This window comes from Schistocerca gregaria, chromosome 1 (genome assembly GCF_023897955.1).
Source record: "Schistocerca gregaria isolate iqSchGreg1 chromosome 1, iqSchGreg1.2, whole genome shotgun sequence".
Taxonomy (NCBI): domain Eukaryota; kingdom Metazoa; phylum Arthropoda; class Insecta; order Orthoptera; family Acrididae; genus Schistocerca; species Schistocerca gregaria.
The window spans coordinates 980,328,581-980,347,690 of NC_064920.1; the positions used below are offsets into that span (position 1 = coordinate 980,328,581).

General features: G+C 41.7%; 1 protein-coding gene across 4 annotated transcripts in view; it reads right to left on the reverse strand.

Annotated features, from left to right (window-relative positions):
- Window positions 1–19,110, reverse strand: part of LOC126277513 (ankyrin repeat and SOCS box protein 1-like) — a 145,603-nt gene that overhangs the window by 17,173 nt on the left and 109,320 nt on the right. Inside the window, exon 3 of one of the 4 annotated variants that reach the window (XM_049977369.1) lies at window positions 17,541–17,672. The exons of the other annotated variants lie outside the window; for them this stretch is intronic. Within the exon in view, the coding sequence (XP_049833326.1) occupies window positions 17,637–17,672 (36 nt within the window). The 3' untranslated portion in view covers window positions 17,541–17,636. Of the gene's footprint in view, window positions 1–17,540; window positions 17,673–19,110 lie in introns of those variants that run through there. 4 annotated transcript variants of the gene reach the window in all.

Genomic DNA, 19,110 nt, shown 5'->3' on the forward strand with positions numbered 1-19,110 from the left:
CTTATACATGTAACGTGATATTACTGACAAGGCTACATTTCTAAACTCGTGCTTTCTCGTAGGACTTCCGTTCGGTAGTGTTACATCCAAGCTGTGTCATGTCGCCTGTATGGTACTTCAGTGTTTCGTAATTGCTAAATGTGTATGGTAATTGCATATTCATCCTAACCGCGCGAGTTAGCCGCGCGGTCTAGGGGTCTTGTCACGGTCCGCGCTGCTCCCCCCGTCGGAGGTTCGAGTCCTCCCTCGAGCTTGGGTGTGTGTGTCGTCCGTAGCGTAAGTTAGTTTAAGTTAGATTAAGTAGTGTGTAAGCTTAGGGACCGATGACCTCGGCAGTTTGGTCCCATAAGACCTTACCACAGATTTCCAAAATGTTGTTGTTGTTGTGGTCTTCAGTCCTGAGACTGGTTTGATGCAGCTCTCCATGCTACTCTGTTCTGTGCAAGCTTCTTCATCTCCCAGTACCTACTGCATCCTTCTGAATCTGCTTAGTGTATTCATCTCTTGGTCTCCCTCTAAGATTTTTACCCTCCACGCTGCCCTCCAATACTAAATTGGTGATCCCTTGATGCCTCAAAACATGTCCTACCAACCGATCCCTTCTTCTGGTCAAGTTGTGCCACAAACTTCTCTTCTCCCTATTCAATACCTCCTCATTAGTTATGTGATCTACCCATTTAATCTTCAGCATTCTTCTGCAGCACCACATTTCGAAAGCTTCCATTCTCTTCTTGTCCACACTAGTTATCGTCCATGTTTCACTTCCATACATGGCTACACTCCATACAAATACTTTCAGAAATGACTTCTGACACTTAAATCTATACTCGATGTTAACAAATTTATCTTCTTCAGAAACGCTTTCCTTGCCATTGCCAGTCTACATTTTATATCCTATCTACTTCGACCATCATCAGCTATTTTGCTCCCCAAATAGCAAAACTCCTTTACTACTTTAAGTGTCTCATTTCTTAATCTAATTCCTTCAGCATCACCCGACTTAATTCGACTACATTCCATTATCCTCGTTTTGCTTTTGTTGATGTTCATTTTATATCCTCCTTTCAAGACACTATCCATTCCGTTCAAGTGCTCTTCCAAGTCCTTTGCTGTCTCTGACAGAATTACGATGTCATTGGCGAACCTCAAAGTTTTTATTTCTTCTCCATGGATTTTAATACCTACTCCGAATTTTTCTTTTCTTTCCTTTACTGCTTGCTCAATATACAGACTGAATAACATAGGGGAGAGACTACAACCCTGTCTCACTCCCTTCCCAACCACTGCTTCCCTTTCATGTCCCTCGACTCTTATAACAGCCATCTGGTTTCTGTTTACCCCTGCCACCTTCAGAATTTGAAAGAGAGTATTCTAGTCAACATTGTCAAGCTTTCTCTAAGTCTACAAATGCTAGAAACGTAGGTTTTCCCTTCCTTAATCTAGCTTCTAATATAAGTCGTAGGGTAAGTATTGCCTCACGTGTTCCAACATTTCTACGGAATCCAAACTGATCTTCCCCGAGGTCGGCTTCCACTAGTTTTTCCATTCGTCTGTAAAGAATTCGCGTTAGTATTTATGGAGCTGTGACTTATTAAACTGACTGTTCGGTAATTTTCACATCTGTAAACACCTGCTTTCTTTGGGATTGGGATTATTATATTCTTCTTGAAGTCTGAGGGTATTTCGCCTGTCTCATACATCTTGCTCACTAGATGGTAGAGTTTTGTCAGGACTGGCTCTCCCAAGGCCGTCAGTAGTTCCAATGGAATGTTGTCTACTCCGGGGGCCTTGTTTCGACTCAGGTCTTTCAGTGCTCTGTCAAACTCTACACGCAGTATCGTATCTCCCATTTCATCTTCATCTACATCCTCTTCCAATTCCATAATATTGCCCTCAAGTACATATACATCCTAAATTCCTTAACCCTCCGCTCTCTCAGCCCATCTTCTCATCCTCCTCTCTCTCCGTGCATAACCTCCTTCCCCTCCCTCTATCAATCTCCTCCTCCTCCCCCCTCTCTCTATGTTAATTTCCAGCTTAATGTTCAGTAGAATATCGTGTAAAAATTTGAAGTAAATCAGTCATGATCTTTTAGAGATTTTTGATAACAACGTTTCTTCTTTATACACGGTGTTCAGTTATTCCGATTACAAAAATCTAGGACTTGAAGAACGGAGTGCGTACATAATATTCTGAATAGGGACACTTTCGCGTAAACGTGCCGTATTCATATGTGTGACACGTCCACGTCTGCTGACGGAAAGAGAAAAGTCTCAGAATTGCTTTCCTGCATATATGATGTGCCTACAAAAAGCATTGGACCCGTTCTTGGAAGATGTGCCACTGAACTTGCGTCAGGTAGTGTGGTTTTAGCTCCATGGTGCACCTTCTCACATGCAGTTTGGAGACATCTCAACAGACGATATCGTGAAAAATGGATAGGCCGAGGTTGTCCAATCGCGAAGCCGCCGCGATCGCTGGAATCAACTCCTATGGACTATTTGTTGTGGGGTCGAATGCAAAGCTTAATTTACGAGACTCTCGTAGAGACAGCAGACGATCAGCAGGCACGAGTTCTGGCCACTGGACTAGAAATTAAAGAGACTCTAGGTGGGATGGAGAGTGTGCACCAGAACATTGTCCATAGATACAACGTTCGTAGCAACGTTGGTGGTCGCCACATCGAGTCGCTGTTGTAATGCTTCAGTACTGTTCTGGACGTACAGTATGCTTGGTTCTTTTTTGTTTCGGAGTAATGTAAAGAAGTAATGTTTAAGTGGTAATATAAACAAATATGCTTAAATGATCAATAGATGGTTCGTTGTGTTTCCTTTCGAATTGTTACATAATAATTGTACTGCGTCACGCCTGATTCAATTCCTCAAGTAAAAGGGAATGAGTTAAAAATCTGAACTGAAGCCGTCGTAAAACGAATTGGAAAGTTTCCGGACACGGGTTCCTATTCTAAATATTATGTACTCACTCCCCTCTGTAAGTTCTGGAAGTTTGTAACGGTAATTTCTAAACAACCTGTATATCACATATATATTTGTATATGTCATATATTGTAAAAATATGTATCCTTTGTCTGCCCGAATGTTCATCAGAGCATCGTGTAAAAACTCGAAGTGAATCGGACAAAAACTTTACGAGATTCGTGCTATCAGCGCTTCCCCTTTTATCCATTACACATATAAAAAAATATATAGCCTATGTTCGACCGAACGTTCGTGTCTTGTAAAAATTTGTAGTAAATTGCTCAAGAACTTTTAGAGATTTTCGGTAACAAACATTTCTCCTTTATACATATAAAACTGTAAAATTGGTTTTTTTAGGATAACGTGTGACAGCAGAACTGTCAAACTGAAAGCGATACTTTTTATTTTCTTTTTCATACCAAAAATAACATTACCATCCACAATTACAAACGCAACAAAAAAAATCAACCAAATAGGTTGAGCCTTTCTCAAGTGATGATCTTGCACAACGATTTTAATTTCCAGTTTCTCTTATGTATTTTCCAAAAGTTTGCTTTCGTGCAACTTTGTCCTGACAACTATGAACACAACAAAGACAAAAAATCAACCAAATCTGTCGAGCCATTCTGATGATATTTCATACTTGCGGAAATTGATGTTAATTTCCGCCTTTTCCATTGGATTTCCCAAAAAATTTTCTTTCATACAAACCTTGTCCTAATAATAAAGAACACAACAAAAAATCAAGCAAACCGATGAAGCCGTTCTCAGGAGATGATCTTTCATACATGCGGCAACTGATTTTTATTTGTATATAATTGCTATTGCTTCCTGGTGAGCAAGTTCCCATTATTGTTCACTGTTGTATTTCGTTTAGTGGAATTTCACGTAGTCTGAGACGCGAAAGAAGCCACTTCACGCTCTAGAAGCACCGTGTAAAATATGGAATTATAGTTGTTGTCCGTAAAACAGGAAACAACAAAAGAAGACAAATCCGCAATGCCAAAACAAAACATACAAATAGAACACGGGAGAATTCGTTTAAATTGATAGACGAGAAATGAAAAAAGCAGCACAGCGAACAAAATACTAGCCACCTCTTCATAACAGAGCACTGTTCGCTTTGGAACACTACAGATGTTGAGGACCTGTTATCAGACGATCATGTGATAGTTAAGTCATGGTAGTGACTTGTGTATACACTGAGGTGACGAAAGCATGCGATACCTCCTAATATCGTGTGGGACTTGCTTTTACCCAGCGTAGTGCGGCAGCCCGACGCGGCGTGGACGCCACAGATCGCTGGAAGCCCCTGCACAAATACTGAGCCATTCTGCCTCTACAATCGTCCATAAATGAGAAAGTGTTGCCGGTGCGATGTTGTGCACAATCTAACCTTTCGATTATGTCCAATAAATGTTCGATGGGTGTCATGTCGGGCGATCTGGGTGGCCAAATCATTCACTCGGACTATCCAGAATGTCCTTCAAACCAATCGTGAACAACTGTTGCCCGGAGACATGGCACATTGTCACCCATAAAAATTCCATCGTTGTTTGGGAAAATGAAGTCCATGAATCTCTGCGAATAGTCTCTAGGAAACCGAACATCGTCATTTACAGACAATGATCCGTTTAGTTGGACCAGAGGACCCAGTCCATCCCATGTAAACACAGCCCACACCTTTATGGAGCCACCACCTGCTAGCATAGTCCTTGTTTGACAACTTGGGTCCGTGGCTCCGTGCGGCCTGCGCCCTACTCGCACCCTACCAACAGCTCTACCAACTGAAATCGGGACTCATCTGACCAATTATGGTTTTCCAGTCTCTAGGATCCAATCGATGTCGTTATGATTCAAGGAGAAGCGCTGTATTCAATGTCGTGCTACTAGCAAAGGCACTCGCCTCGGTCGTCTGCTTCCATAGCCTATTAACGTCAAATTTCGCCGCACTGTCCTAAGGAATACGTTCGTCGTCCATCCCACACTGATTTCTGCGGTTATTTCACGCAATGTTGCTTACCTGTTAGCACTGACAACTCTACGCATACGCCGCTGCTCTCGGTCGTTAAGAGGAGGCTGTCGACCACTGTGTTGTCCTTGGAGATAGGTAACGCCTGAAATTCGGTATTCTCGGCACACTCTTGACGCTGTGGATCTCGGAATATTGAATTCCCTAACGATTTCTGAAATGGAATGTCCCATGCGTCTAGCTCCAACTACCATTCCACGTTCAAAGTCTGTTACTTCCTGTGTGCGGCCATAATCACATCTGAAACCTTTTCAGTACAAATGACAGCTCCGCCAATTCGCTGCCTTTTTATACATTAACACGAAAGATGAGAAAGAGAAAGCCCCTCTAAACCAATTAAAATCTAAGCCATAATTACTTTGGTAATGACTTATATTGCTTACAAAATTTCAATATCCAGGTTACACTTGTCCAGTTGTCGTCTAAAATACAGAGCAACTCCAGAATTAAACGTAGAGCTGCGCTCTTGTCAGCGAATAAAATAAAAATACGGCGTACTGACAATGATACGTCACCAGCACTACAGGAGGAGTGTTAACTGGAGCAATTTCTCCTTCATTGACAGGAAAGAACTACGTTATGGCTGGGTAGTTGGCTTCACCAGCGACTTATTGTTCATCACTACTAGTCACTCGACCTCCCAATCGTGGTCTTGCACTCTATTTCATATTTGTCGATTTCACACAGTATCACAGTACATATCGTTCAGTTTTACCTTCTGTGCTTAGTGCCGGCATGCCAGCTGTTCTCTTGATATTTATATGACTGCTTCTTTTTCTTTCAAGGGTTTCTTTAATTTTCCTAAAGGCGGCATTTATCTTTCCCAGGGTACTGAATGATTCTCCACGGGCTTTGCATTTCTCCTCTAGCCATACCTGCTTTGTCATTTTGCATTTCCGGTTAAAACCAGTTTTAGTCCTCTGTATCCCTTCTGTTGGTTAATTTTTAGCTGCATCTTTATATTTTCTTCTTTCGCCAATTAAAATCAAAATCTTGTGTTATCCAAGAGTTTCTATTGGACGGTGTCTTTTTCCGTATTTGGCCCTCTGCTGTCTTCACTACTTCATCTCTCAAAGCCACCCATTCGTCCTCTGTTGTATTCTATTCGCCCATTTCAGTCAATTGTTGCCTAATTCTGCCTTAGAAGCTCACAACAATCAGTGCTTCTTTCAATTTATCCAGGTCCCATCTTATTAATTCCCTACATTTATGTAATTTCTTCAGTCTCAGTCTGCAGCTGAAACCACTAAATTACGGTCAGAGACTACGCCTGCTGCTGGAAACGTGTTGCAGTTTAAAATCTGGTTTTGCACTTTCTGTATTATCTGTCTAAAAACTTCTGGTGTCTCCAGCTTTCTTGCATGTATACTATCTGGTTAAAAGTATGCACACACTCCTCTGCATTGCGGAACTGATCTCTAGCTGTCACGAGAGGTAGGCCCCTCAGTATAAAAGGAGGTGGAGATTATGACGTGGCTGCACACATTGTAGCAGCGCTCACGAAGAAGAAGCCGCCACAGAAGCAGCAAGCGAAGACAACCAAGGCACTCCTCCGGGGGCTGCTACGAGCTGACTTCAACGTTGGGGCAGTAAAGCTGCATAATTGGAGAAATGAGCAGAGGCTGCCGCTGTTTATTGTCGCTGCGTAAGCGGCAGACGTCGTCGGTACCATTTTCTAGCTGCAGAAGTTCCTCGGCTTACCCATCACAGCGGAAGACCTGGTTTTAGTACACGGAAAAAAAGTGACTGGTTTGATGACAACCATGGAGAAATCCAAGCCATCATCAATGCAAAGCGGGATGCTTACCTATCCCTTGCTCAAGATCCGTCCTGCGCAGAAAAGAAAGCACACTTTCAAGAACTCAAGCAGAAATGTCAAAGTGAAATACGAGAAATCAAGAACAAATGGTGGCAACAGAAAGCCACAGAACTCCAAAATCTTTCCGATGCAAGGAACCTGCGTGGCTTCTACGCTGGTATTAAAGAGCTGTATGCACCTATCCGCTCCTCATCAGGAACACTGAAAGCTGCTGACAACTCCACCATTCTTACTGAAAGTCAGGACATCTTAAATCGTTGGAAAGAGCACTTCAGCTCACTGCTAAACCGCCCTTCTACTGCCGCTGGAGATTTTCTCAAAAATGTCCCACAGCACCCTCCACAACCCTGGAAGGCTGATCCTCCAACTTTTCAAGAATTTTGCAAGGCACTCAAGAGTGTGAAACCTGGGAAGGCTCCTGGACCTGACAGTATCCCGATGGAGATTATTGAGGGTGGCGGCTTGCCTCTAAAAACTAGACTCTTCTCACTCATTCTATTAATGTGGGAAACCCGCAAGGTACCAGCTGACTTGAAGAACTCCACAATCTTCAAGAAGAGCGACAGAAGCGTCTGTGGTAACTACCGAGGAATATCTCTATTTTCTGTCGCTGGCAAAATTTTTGCAAGAATCCTTTTAAATCGCCTCCAGACATTTTCAGAGACTATACTACCTGACTCTCAATGCGGGTTTCGACCTTCAAGAGGGACAATTGAAATGATTTTCTGTGCACGACAACTACAGGAGAAGTGCAGAGAACAGCAAAAGCCTACTTGTTTTGTACGATCTAGAAAAGGCCTTTGATACAGTTCCCAGAGAAGCCATTGGATGGTCTTAAAACGTTTCGGCTGCCCTGAACATTTTGTTAACTTGGTTGAAGTTGTCAACGATGATATGACTGGACAGGTCCTCTGCCAGAATGAAACAACTGGTGAATTCCCAATAACGAGTGGGCTTAAACAAGGATGCGTTCTTGCACCAACATTATTTGCATTGTATCTGGCAGCTATGCTTTACGAGACATACGTAAACAATGCAGAAATAGAACTAAAGTACAGGTTCGATGGAGGATTATTCAACCAGTCCAGACTCCATTCAAAAAGGTTCACCAGTACCACTCGTGTAACAGAGCTGCAATATGCTGATGACAATGCTTCTCCAGCTCATTCACCTGCAGAGTTGCAGCTGTCAGTTGATTCCTTCGGCAGGGTGTACGAACGATTTGGTCTCTCCATCAGTATTCCAAAGACAAAGGTAATGGCGCAGACAACTCCAGGCTCCTCCGTTCCTGATTTCAGCATATCCATTTATGATACACCCTTGGAACAAGTGGACCATTTCCTCTACCTAGGAAGCATATTGTCATCCAACTCCTCATCTGGAAAAGATGTGGAGAATAGATTATGTGCTGCCCATGTATCATTTGGAATTCTTACAAAGCGTGTCTTAATGAATAAAGACCTAACACTGTACACCAAACTGATGGCGTACAAAACTGTAGTCATTTCCACCCTGCTATATGGCTGCGAAACCTGGACGTTATATTGCTGTGATCTGAAGAAACTAGAACGCTTCAACCAACAGAAGCTAAGATATAACATGAACCTGAAATGGGATGACTTCATATCCAACACGGCTGTTCTTGAGAAAGCAAAAATGTATAGCATGGAAGCTCTTATCATTGGGCATCAACTCAGATGGGTCGGACATGTCCAGCGGATGAAAAATGACAGACTTCCACGCCAAATGCTGTACAGCGAAGTGAGCACAGGTAAAAGGCCACGAGGTGCCCCTCTCAAACGTCATAAGGATGAGTACAAGAAAAATATGAAAAACTTGAACATAGATCCGAGTAACTGGTCCACAACTGCAGAAGATCGAAGTCGCTGGCGCTCAGTTACCTCAAATGCTCTTCTAAACTTTGAGCTGGAACGTCGAAGAATGGAGAATGACAAACGCCAGAGACGTAAACTCCTCCAGGCTCAGCCACGTCCTCCACCTTCCATCAGCTGAAATGTCTGTGGCCGCCTGTTCCACGCTACGATTGGATTGCTAAGCCATCAACGACACTTCCACGCCTGAACTGTGACAAAGGAAATCTCAAGAAAGAAATGAAAACTCGGATACGAGTGTCAGCCGACGACGGAAGGCCTACCATGCAACCTGTAACCGTGCTTTCGGTGCCAATGCAAAGACCACATGGCGAAGTACTGCGACAGCGCCATCAGGTGCATGAAATGCTCGGGGGAGCATGAGACTGTGGTAGACGCAGATAAGAAACGTCGACTTGTGCTCCATGGGGTGGGCTACACGCTGGCTGACGCGGCTGCAAACTACGGCAGCGCTGGTGGGGCGACGAGAATAAAAAAGACGATGAACTAGGTTAACTCTGTACGAGTCGTGAAAGCCAGGAAAAGACGGCGACGGACGTGGAAACGCGGTGGTACCTTGACTTCGCGCACTGAATGGCGTCCTCTCTCGCGCGGCCGGCTGTCCCCCTTCCCCACTACCAACAGTGTCACTGGCGGGTGGAGAGGAGGGGGAATGGGAGAAGTCCTGCTTCAGGATGGGTAAGAACTATCGAAATGTTAAAATATCGATATTTATTTGCAGTGTCACCGATATATATCGCCGACATCTAAGTTACCAACATATTGATTAATCGATATTAAGTATTGAGCTTCTAAAATGATATTTTTGGTTGTCCATCTTTTATTGACTCATAGGAACTATAGTTCTCACTGGCAGGTTTTCTACTCATTCCAGCTACTATCAGTCCTTACAATCACCAGTAAATGTCTTACAATGTGCTTAATTTAATTTCATATTCAGTACTACAAATGAACACCAGATTTGAACATGAATATATTTGCACTGCATATTCGTGAAAGCTTGTTACTTCCGTGTGCCTTGCAAATAATAGTTACGATATGAAAAACGGTCACGCTTGGTGACACCACTGTTTCAGAACGATGGAAATCATCACTCTGTGCTACCAACTATGAGGCAGAAGTGTGCTCTACATCCTGATTGCCCGGATCAAGAAAAGATAGATGCATTGTAAAAGTAACGTAGACTCGGTAGCAAAAAACTCAAACATATTACTGCACTGGTGAATGATGGAAAATGGACTCGTGCTGTCCGAAATTTTTATGGTAAGTACAATATTGTATGCACAGAACACATGTCGGAAGTGTTTCACTTCTGACACTTCTTACCCGTAGGGATGCGCCAAAAATATCGATATTTCAAGATATCAGTATTTGCGTCCCGGTAATAATGATGTCTTCCACAAATCTCGATACAATATATATATATATATATATATATATATATATATATATATATATATATATATATATATATATATATATATTTCAATCCCTAGGCCAGATGCATGCTGCAGGCCACAGGCAGGCAGTGATTCGCCAAGAAGAGTAAGATTCCATAGTGGCAGAAGGCGGCGCCACGACCAAAGCCGTCCTGAAAGAGGCTGAGACCTGAGTCAGCACTATGCTCCACGTCAAGATGGAGGCTGCCAGCCCTCTACTGCAGGAAACCTATCTTCAGCATCTGCAAACGTTCTCATAAACCAAGGACCGCTCAAAACAACGATAGGGTACGCTGTCACATACGACCCAGACATTCGAGCCAAAGTTCCATCGAAAGATGATCGTCAACAGAGCAGTGCAGATGAGAATAATTATTGTCGTAGCAGACAACATGGGCGAACACAAGCAGCGTCGAAAGACGATCAACCAGTGCTTGCAAATCGATGAGGTTATAGTAGAAAGAAAAACCCTGATAACCATAATAGAGAAAGACCTTTACGAGTACAGCCAGAAGATAAAGTGCGCAAACTGGGAGAGACGAAAAAGGTCTTAATAACCAACCACTCCAGTTGTGGTTTTCGGAGGAGAGATGTCCCCAAATCCCTCCATATATGAGGTACGACAATAAAGTAATGAGACTGATTTTCTTTGCAATATGTGGCAACCCTGCAGGCTTCCGTAGGCACAATACCTTTGACCTTGGTCTATAAGGTGCTTCTAGTCCAAGCGGCATATTGATGCAACTGCTCAGTCATTAGTTGTGCTGTAATAAGTTAAAATGTGTTTGTGTCTATCATCACGGATATAGAACTGCATAATTAGCGCAAAGGTATGCCCTTTCTTTTTGCATCAAATTGGGTGAAAACATGACGACAACTTACTGTAAGCTTCAGAAGACTTTTGGAGAGGAGGTTAGGTCAAGAGCTCAAGTTTTTCGTTGGCACAAAATGTTTAGTTAAGGCAGAACGAATACTGAAGAAGCAGCCCGCAGTGGACGACCATCAACCTCACGGACGTATGTCAACTTGGCCAGGATGCGTGAACTCGTACGATCTGATAGAAGATTATCCATGAAAATGATTGCAGAAGAACTGAACATCAATCGAGAAACGGTTCGTCTAATAATAAATGAAGAGTTTGGCATGAAAAAGATTTGTACATAAATGGTCCCCAAAAATCTCACCCCACAACAGCGAGAAACACGGAACAATGTGGCAGCCGATCTGTTAGAGTAAACAGAAATCAACACCCGTGTTGTCACTGGTGATGAAAGTTGGTTTTTTAGTACGATCCGCAAACAAAACGCCAAAGTTCGCAATGCTGCTCAAAGGGATCACCCAGATCAAAAAAAGCTCGCATGTCAAAGTCAAAAATGAAATGCATGCTTGTGTGCTTCTTTGATTCCAAGGGAATTGTTCATGAAGAGTGGGTGCCACCTCGACAAACAGTTAACCATTATTACTACAAAGAAAATTTAGAAAGACTTCGTAAAAGATTTCTTCATGTCCGTGCCAACATTGTTCATAATTGGATTCTGCATCACGATATGCGCCATCCCATACTGCTCTGTCAGTACAGCAATTTTTAACCGCAAAACAAATTTCAGTACTGCCACAGCGACCTTATTCGCCAGATATCGCTCCGTACGACTTTTTTCTATTTCCAAGAGTCAAAGGCGGTCAAGGGACACCATTTTCAAACAACACAAGATGTCCAAAAAGCTGTGACGAGGGTCTTGGAGGATATTACATAAAATGAATTCCAGAAATGTTACCATCAATGGCAGAAGCGCTAGATAAAGTGTGTGCAATCAGAAGGGAACTTCTTTGAAAGGGACAACACTATACTTAACTAAAACGGTAAGCAACTTTTTTTTCACATCAGTCTCATTACTTTATTGTCGCACCTCGTATTCCCAGTTAAGAGAATGTAAGTCCACCCATACCTCAAAGTCGCGGAGACACACAAACAAATACCCTAAAGACCAACAAAGCATCAATAAGAATAATAAAGATGCAAAACAGAATAACCATACCCAAAAGAGTGAAAAGAGCAACCAAGACACTCTTCCTTCAGAGAAAAAGGGGGAAAAAAATTTGGGGGCACCTTGGGATTTGGCGTACCCTAATTAAGCAAAGATAATTTTTCACCTGGCCCACCTTGTACAAGAGTATTATACATTTGGTGTGGGCGTGTCACAAATGTAAAGCAACTAAGCCCAATTTCAGTACCTGCAGTGGGCTTTTGCAATCATCTAGGGATGATTTCCTAATGGATAGACTTTCTGTTGACTATGTCAGTCCCTTGCTGCACTCTCATCATGGGTACCACTACATCTTGGCTGCCACTGATGCACTCTCCTGGTTCGTTTGGTTGATAACCAGGAGTGGTGTCACTGCTGAGTTAAACACTCACCAACTGTCAGGTATTTTTGCTGTATTTAGGCCTCCTTAAATCCTCATTAGTGGCAATACTTCTGCCTTTCTCTCTTGGCAGCTCAATAAATTCCGTTTTCATATCAAGATAACCCATACCATCGCAATATCGTACTATCCACAACTATCTGCAGTTGTCCTTCACTGAAAGGGTTAACCAAAACTTTAAGGCTGCAGTTATCATATTTCATTCCTGATCACACCACCAGTGGAACTGCTCCATCCCATGGTTGAACTTGGCATTTAATTCTTCCTGTTACAAGGCCTTTAAGAACACACCTGCTGCCTTAATGTTTGGTCACCATCTTAACTCACCTTTAGCCAACTGTTAATGACTTGCTTCCTGAAAAGGTGACATCTGGCCTGATTCAGAAGAACTGGAAGAAGGCATGCCAAAACATTAGTGCTGCTCATTAGAGGCAGCCATGCCACTACAGTCAATGACTTTGGGAGTTTAAAGCTAAGCTGGGGGATAGAGTCTTTGTCCATAATTTCATGCTGGCTCCTATTTCTGACAAATTAGCTCCTTATCCTAGTTACCCTATTGTTGTGCAATATCGGTACTGGAAAGATGTCCAGGGTACATGATTTCCTGATGAAGCCTGGAGCTAAGTCTCTTCTCCCCAGTCATGGGTGTGTTGTGCTTTTGGTGGGGGAGGTTGCTCCATGGCACTGGATGCAAGGGGACACTTTCATTCAGTGAGAAGATCTTTGCAAGAATTTTTAGAGGTTGAGTAGAGTGACTAGCTGTGAGATATAGGAGTTGCAGCACGAACGGAGAGATGTGTGCGGAAGGCAGTTGTGAGAAGGAGTTTGGAGAAGTGCAATGGGCCTGGACACGTAGTAGAGACTGCCTGGTAATCAGGCGGCTGCTGCTGCCTTGGTTGGCTACGATGGTCTTTTACTGAGGTGATCCATAGAACTGTGAAGTGGTTGCCTCGTGTCTATTTATACCACTGTGTATACTGCCTGATAGGACCAATTCAGGTGACTGACAATGATGAACCTTGCTTCACTTCAGACAAATCTGAGTGTAATGAATGTTCATGAAATGGCAAGTTGGATCACAAGCTGATTGTGAATGTTTCTCTTTAAGTGAGCTTAATGCCCGGAACTATGTATGCTGGTTAAAAGCGTCACAGGTGTAGTAGCCTCAAGCATAAGCTTGCATGTGACTTTGTGGTAAAACTTGGTCAGCTGAATTACATGAGCTAACTGTAAATGCTCCCTTAATATGTCTTACTTGCTGTAATTACACTCACATACAGAAGAAACAGAAAACCCTGACATATAAATTAGTGTGTTCTGCAGAAGTGATTAGGATTTCAGTCACATCTGTTCAGTACTTGTCCTGTTGCCTAGTAGACACAGGGTCCACCATGGACCCAGATAACTTATTCATGCATGACAGCTTTGATGCATATAAGATGTGAATGGCATCCTGTGATATAGCAGTCCAGGCTGTGTTCATCTGGTTCCACAATTCATCTGTAGCAGTTGGCATTGGGTCACAGCGTGCACCTTTCATTTCACCATATCCCACACATTTTCAATTGGCAACAAGTTTGGTGATTTGTTGAGCCAAGGCAAGAGGCTGACATCCTGTGACACCAAGAAGGCATGTGTTCATGCAGCAACATGTGACCATACACTTTCTTCCTGAAAAATGGCATCTGTGGTCCTACACTGAAAGGTGTGGCTACGGGTCGCAGGATGTCATACACATAGGTCACTCTGATCACAGTGCTCTGGACAAACACCAAATATGGTTTGTTGTTGGACCCAATAGCACCTCACACCATAAGGCCTTGAGTTGGTGCTGTATGTCTTGTGCGAACACAGTCACTGTGATGCTCCTACCCTTGTCTGTGGCAAACCAAAATGCGGGGATCATTTTTAAACAAACAGAACATGGATTTGTCCAAAAATACTATGTGATGCCATTCCTGGGCACAGTGATGTCATTTTGTGTATAATTTCCATCTATCATGTTTCTGCACATTCGTCAAGGGTAGGCAGAGAAGTGGACAACATGTACGTAACCCATGTCATAATAAATGGTGACAGACTGTCAACCCTCATGGTGTATGATATGTTAAATTGTTCCACTGTTGCGACACAGGACATCTGTCCTGCAGTGCCATTTGAATAAGATGTCAATCTTCTCAGGAGGTGGTCTGAGCGGTGCAACCTGACCCACCTCATTGCATTCTACAGCCATCCACAAACCATTCAGCACACAACTGTTGCACTGCCAAAACACTTCATCCCACACAAGCAGCAATTTCCTGGATGGATGCATCACAATGTCTCATGCCAACAATGCTCCCTCTTTCAAACTAACTGGTTTGAAGGTAATGTTCACGCATACATTTGCAAGGCATCCTGTACATCTGCTCAAGTCACGCTGATCCATTACCTTCAGTTTATAGCAACAACAGCAGTCACAGGCACATTTTACTGATAAGTGGCATTGTTCTGTGATATTAATGTTGACCTCGAACCTTCAGACTGACATGCTTCAAATGCTAATCATTTCTGCAGAACATGCTAATGTACATGTCCTGTGAATGTGAATGTCCTCTCTGTAGTCATTCATTGTGTTCTGGTTTTTTTTCTGAACATGAGTGTACATACATTGAACCTTATTAATGCAGATTGGCAGTATCTAGGTACACTCAGCTTTCATTCTTGTCAGATAACAGATTAACCTTGTGTCAATACCCATATGCCACGTGTCCCTTTAACCAATATAAGCCTTCAGTGTGGCCAAACTATTGCCCCTTAATAATGTTATAAACTTAGTCTGTTTTAATTCACTACTCCTTGGCTCCTTTAACTGGTCACCTTTCCCTCCAAGTTGTTGCAGTTCAAATGGTTTATGGCAGTCCAAATGGTCTGCGCCAATGAGTTGATGGAGGAAGGAAACTGACCAGTGCTGTAACTGTATTTGCAATACTGCTGTGACAAAGGAGTTTGTTGGTGCCTTGGTTTGGGATTATGGACTAAGTTATGTACATAACAGTTCAATTAAAGTTTTTGTTTTTAAAGATTTCTGTTAAAGTGCCTTGCTTAATTTGCTTGCTATCGGCAACTGAACTGTGTTTAAGTACGCAGCTAGAAGTATTTTCTTACATTCTATGTGAGTTCACAAAATTCATTAATCCCATTTTAAGCTCTGTAAATTATTACTGGCCAGTTACTGAAGTTGGTTTATGATTTTAGCCAGTTGCATGTCTTAAGAAATGATTGGTTCCAAAATGAAGTGATCACTGGCCTTATTTGTGTTGGTATTCTTGAGGTTATAAATTGAACCAGACATTTTCTTAATGTCAGTATTTGTTACCCTTAAGTTTTGGCACAAATTCAGGGAGTTGCTAGTAGTTTAAGATGTTGATTGTGTTAATGGTTGCTATATATGTAAACCAAACATCTTACTTCAAATGCCATTATTCTAAATTTTCTTGGGAATTGTTAAAGCTATTTATGAGACGTCGTTTTTTTTTTTTTTAGTTATCCTTGTTTAAAAGATCATTATTTTAAATATATCTGAGATTCTATAATTTTCAGTGTGATAGGGTCAACAGCTGCGATGAATTTTTTGAATGTTTTCTTGAAGCCTTCAGCTGCCATTCTCTTTGTTTCCTATACGATTGTACAATTTCGGCCTTAAGCAATTTTCAAGCATTTTATGGATGATTTTTCAGTAACAGACCATGCCACATATATCATTGCTCCTATGACATCATGCTAAGCTCGTAAATTGGTTCAGGGGGTTCAAGCTATTTTAGGAGCACATTACTTTCAATCAGTTGTTCCAAAGCTTGCAAAGGGGAGAATTTGTATAGAGAGCAGGAAGTATGAGATAGATGGAGAGAGGGTACAGGAGGAGATGTAGAGAGAAAAAGAAGGAGGAGATGGACAGGGAGAGAGGGAGAGGGTAAGAAGTGTTAGACAGAGAGAGATGGACAAAGAGAGGGACGGAGGAGATGGACAGGGAGAGAGGGAGAGGGTAAGAAGCGTTAGACAGAGAGAGATGGACAAAGAGAGGGACAGAGGAGATGGACAGGGAGAGAGGGAGAGGGTAAGAAGCGTTAGACAGAGAGAGATGGACAAAGAGAGGGAAGGAGGAGATGGACAGTGAGGAGGAGGAAAAGGAGATTAGGATGTGTATGCAATTCCCATACATGTTTAGCAATTAAAAAGCATTGTTTGGTTCACTAGTACAGTATAAGGGTAAGAAGTTTGTTTAATGTTATGACCAAAAATCTCAAGAAGTTGTTAATCGATTTACTTCAAATTTTTACATAAACATTTGGATGGACATATTTTTGTAATATACAGGGTGAAAAAAAATTGTACCCCTGATGGTTGGCATGCGGTTCCTCATATCAGTTCAAGACAAAATCATGTCTAGCAAAACCTAGTTCTGTAGCTGGTATAATAGAAACACATGTATAAAAAAAACTCTGGCAATGCTGTAATTGCATTGCAAGAACAGGTAACATGGTAACATAAACTCTGTTCTGTTCCAGAGCTATCTCATTAGATCAATGAGAGGAGGCAATGGATACTCAGACTTGCCACTGTGCCAGTCACATCTGCACCGAACATTTTTTTTCAGTTAAAATATCAAATTGTATTCAGTTTACACCTCCACTGTATGGTAACTTGCATCTTTCTTTCTGTTACTGTTACCTATGTTCAAACATTAAGTCATAACAAGAACTTCTTACACCACAAATTAAAATAACAGAAAATAAGTGGATATGGTAATATCCTCTGTATCCAGTGAGGTACAAAAAATGTGATAGGGAGGCTACATTAGATAACACATTATTATCCATAAAATAAACCCATTCTGTACATTTCACATCCAGGTTTATCTTCACAGAGCCAGTACATACATGTATGAGCAATTTTCACTTTAGAGAAGACATTCAAACTGACCACCTTGCATTTGCAAACACTGTGCCACTCACTGCATCATACTTTGGTAGACTGGACACAACACACCTGCATCCACCGTTGCTAAAGCAATTAGGTCTTGTACATCCATGGATGGTGCACTATAAACTATCAAACAATGGAAACACAAGGTAGGAATATCAACACTGAAAGAAAAGATAGGTTGCTACTTACTGTAAAGAAGACACATTAAGTTGCAGTCAGGCATAATTAAAAGACACTTACATAATGCTTTCAGCCACAGTCTTCATCAGCGAAAGAGGAACACACACCATTCATTCTGTAAAGGGACACCCTCCTCTAACAAAAAATCTGAAAAGGCTTACTTCAAAACTTGTCAATTGGAACCATAAGAACTTGTAAAGCCAAAAATTTCAGCTTCAAGAATCAGCCCCTAGACATGAAGAACTGGAGCCAACTACGAGAAAAGAAGATAAGTAAAAAGTTTATTGTACATCTTACTCCTCTCAAAGCTTATTAAAAGAGTTAACCATAAAGACAGTGACAATCAAAAAATGATGTGAGGGAGGGGTGGATTACGAGTGGTGGCACCATCTGGGAGCAATTGACAAATAATAAAGTTTTGTCTGGTGCAGAAGAATGGAGAGTGATTGGTGTCATTTGCAGTTTATGTATGAATGGATTTCCGATCACATGAAGAAAGAAGACCAAGGGCTGCCCAACAAAGTGAATAGTATCACCAGAGACGATGTTCCTTCAACAACGACGAACCAAACCGAATGAAAGAGGACTTTACAATTACAACCAGGAAACACATGTAAACCAAAGACTAAGTGCAAACAATGGTATTGCGCATGGTCAAATGGTCAAACACTTCAATCAAAAGTTTTCCATCAGACAATTTACACCCAATGGATTTTCTGCACAACTGTAGAGATAGTTTCGTGTTAGGCATGAATGACAATCAAAAAATTAAATTTGTTAAAAGATGTTTTGAAGGCAAGGCTCTATCATGGGTAAATTTAAGGTTAAGTCAGTGATAAACATAACAAACTTTTGAGAAAAGTTTTTGAAATAAATTTTGGTCAGAAGCTGAAAAGGGGAGAATTAAAAGTGAATTTTTGAATGCTCCTTAATTACAGGAATAGGTATGGTACCAGTACTTTGAAAGAGTTTTGTTAGAATCAACTTGAAAAATTAACACACCTTGACAAACCAAACCATTTGACAAAATGATCTCAATTGATGCACTTAAAAGGAGATTACCAGAAAGGCTGCAGTGCGATTTAGTACACAGAACTGACTATTGTCTTGAACAATTTTTACGATATGTTGACAGTCTGGATAGGGCAGTAGAAAGAAGTATGTATCATAATAATCGGAATGATAGAAATCACAATAGGAATAATTACAGAAACAGAGATAATGGTAACTTCTATCAGAATCAAAGTGTTAATAGAGAGAAAAATTTTGAACAACAGCAGGATAGTAATTATGGGAATAACCATGGTCATTTTAATAGCAGAAACAATCATAGGAGAAACTACTCGGGAAATGGCACTTCACCTCAATGAAGGTCCCCAGT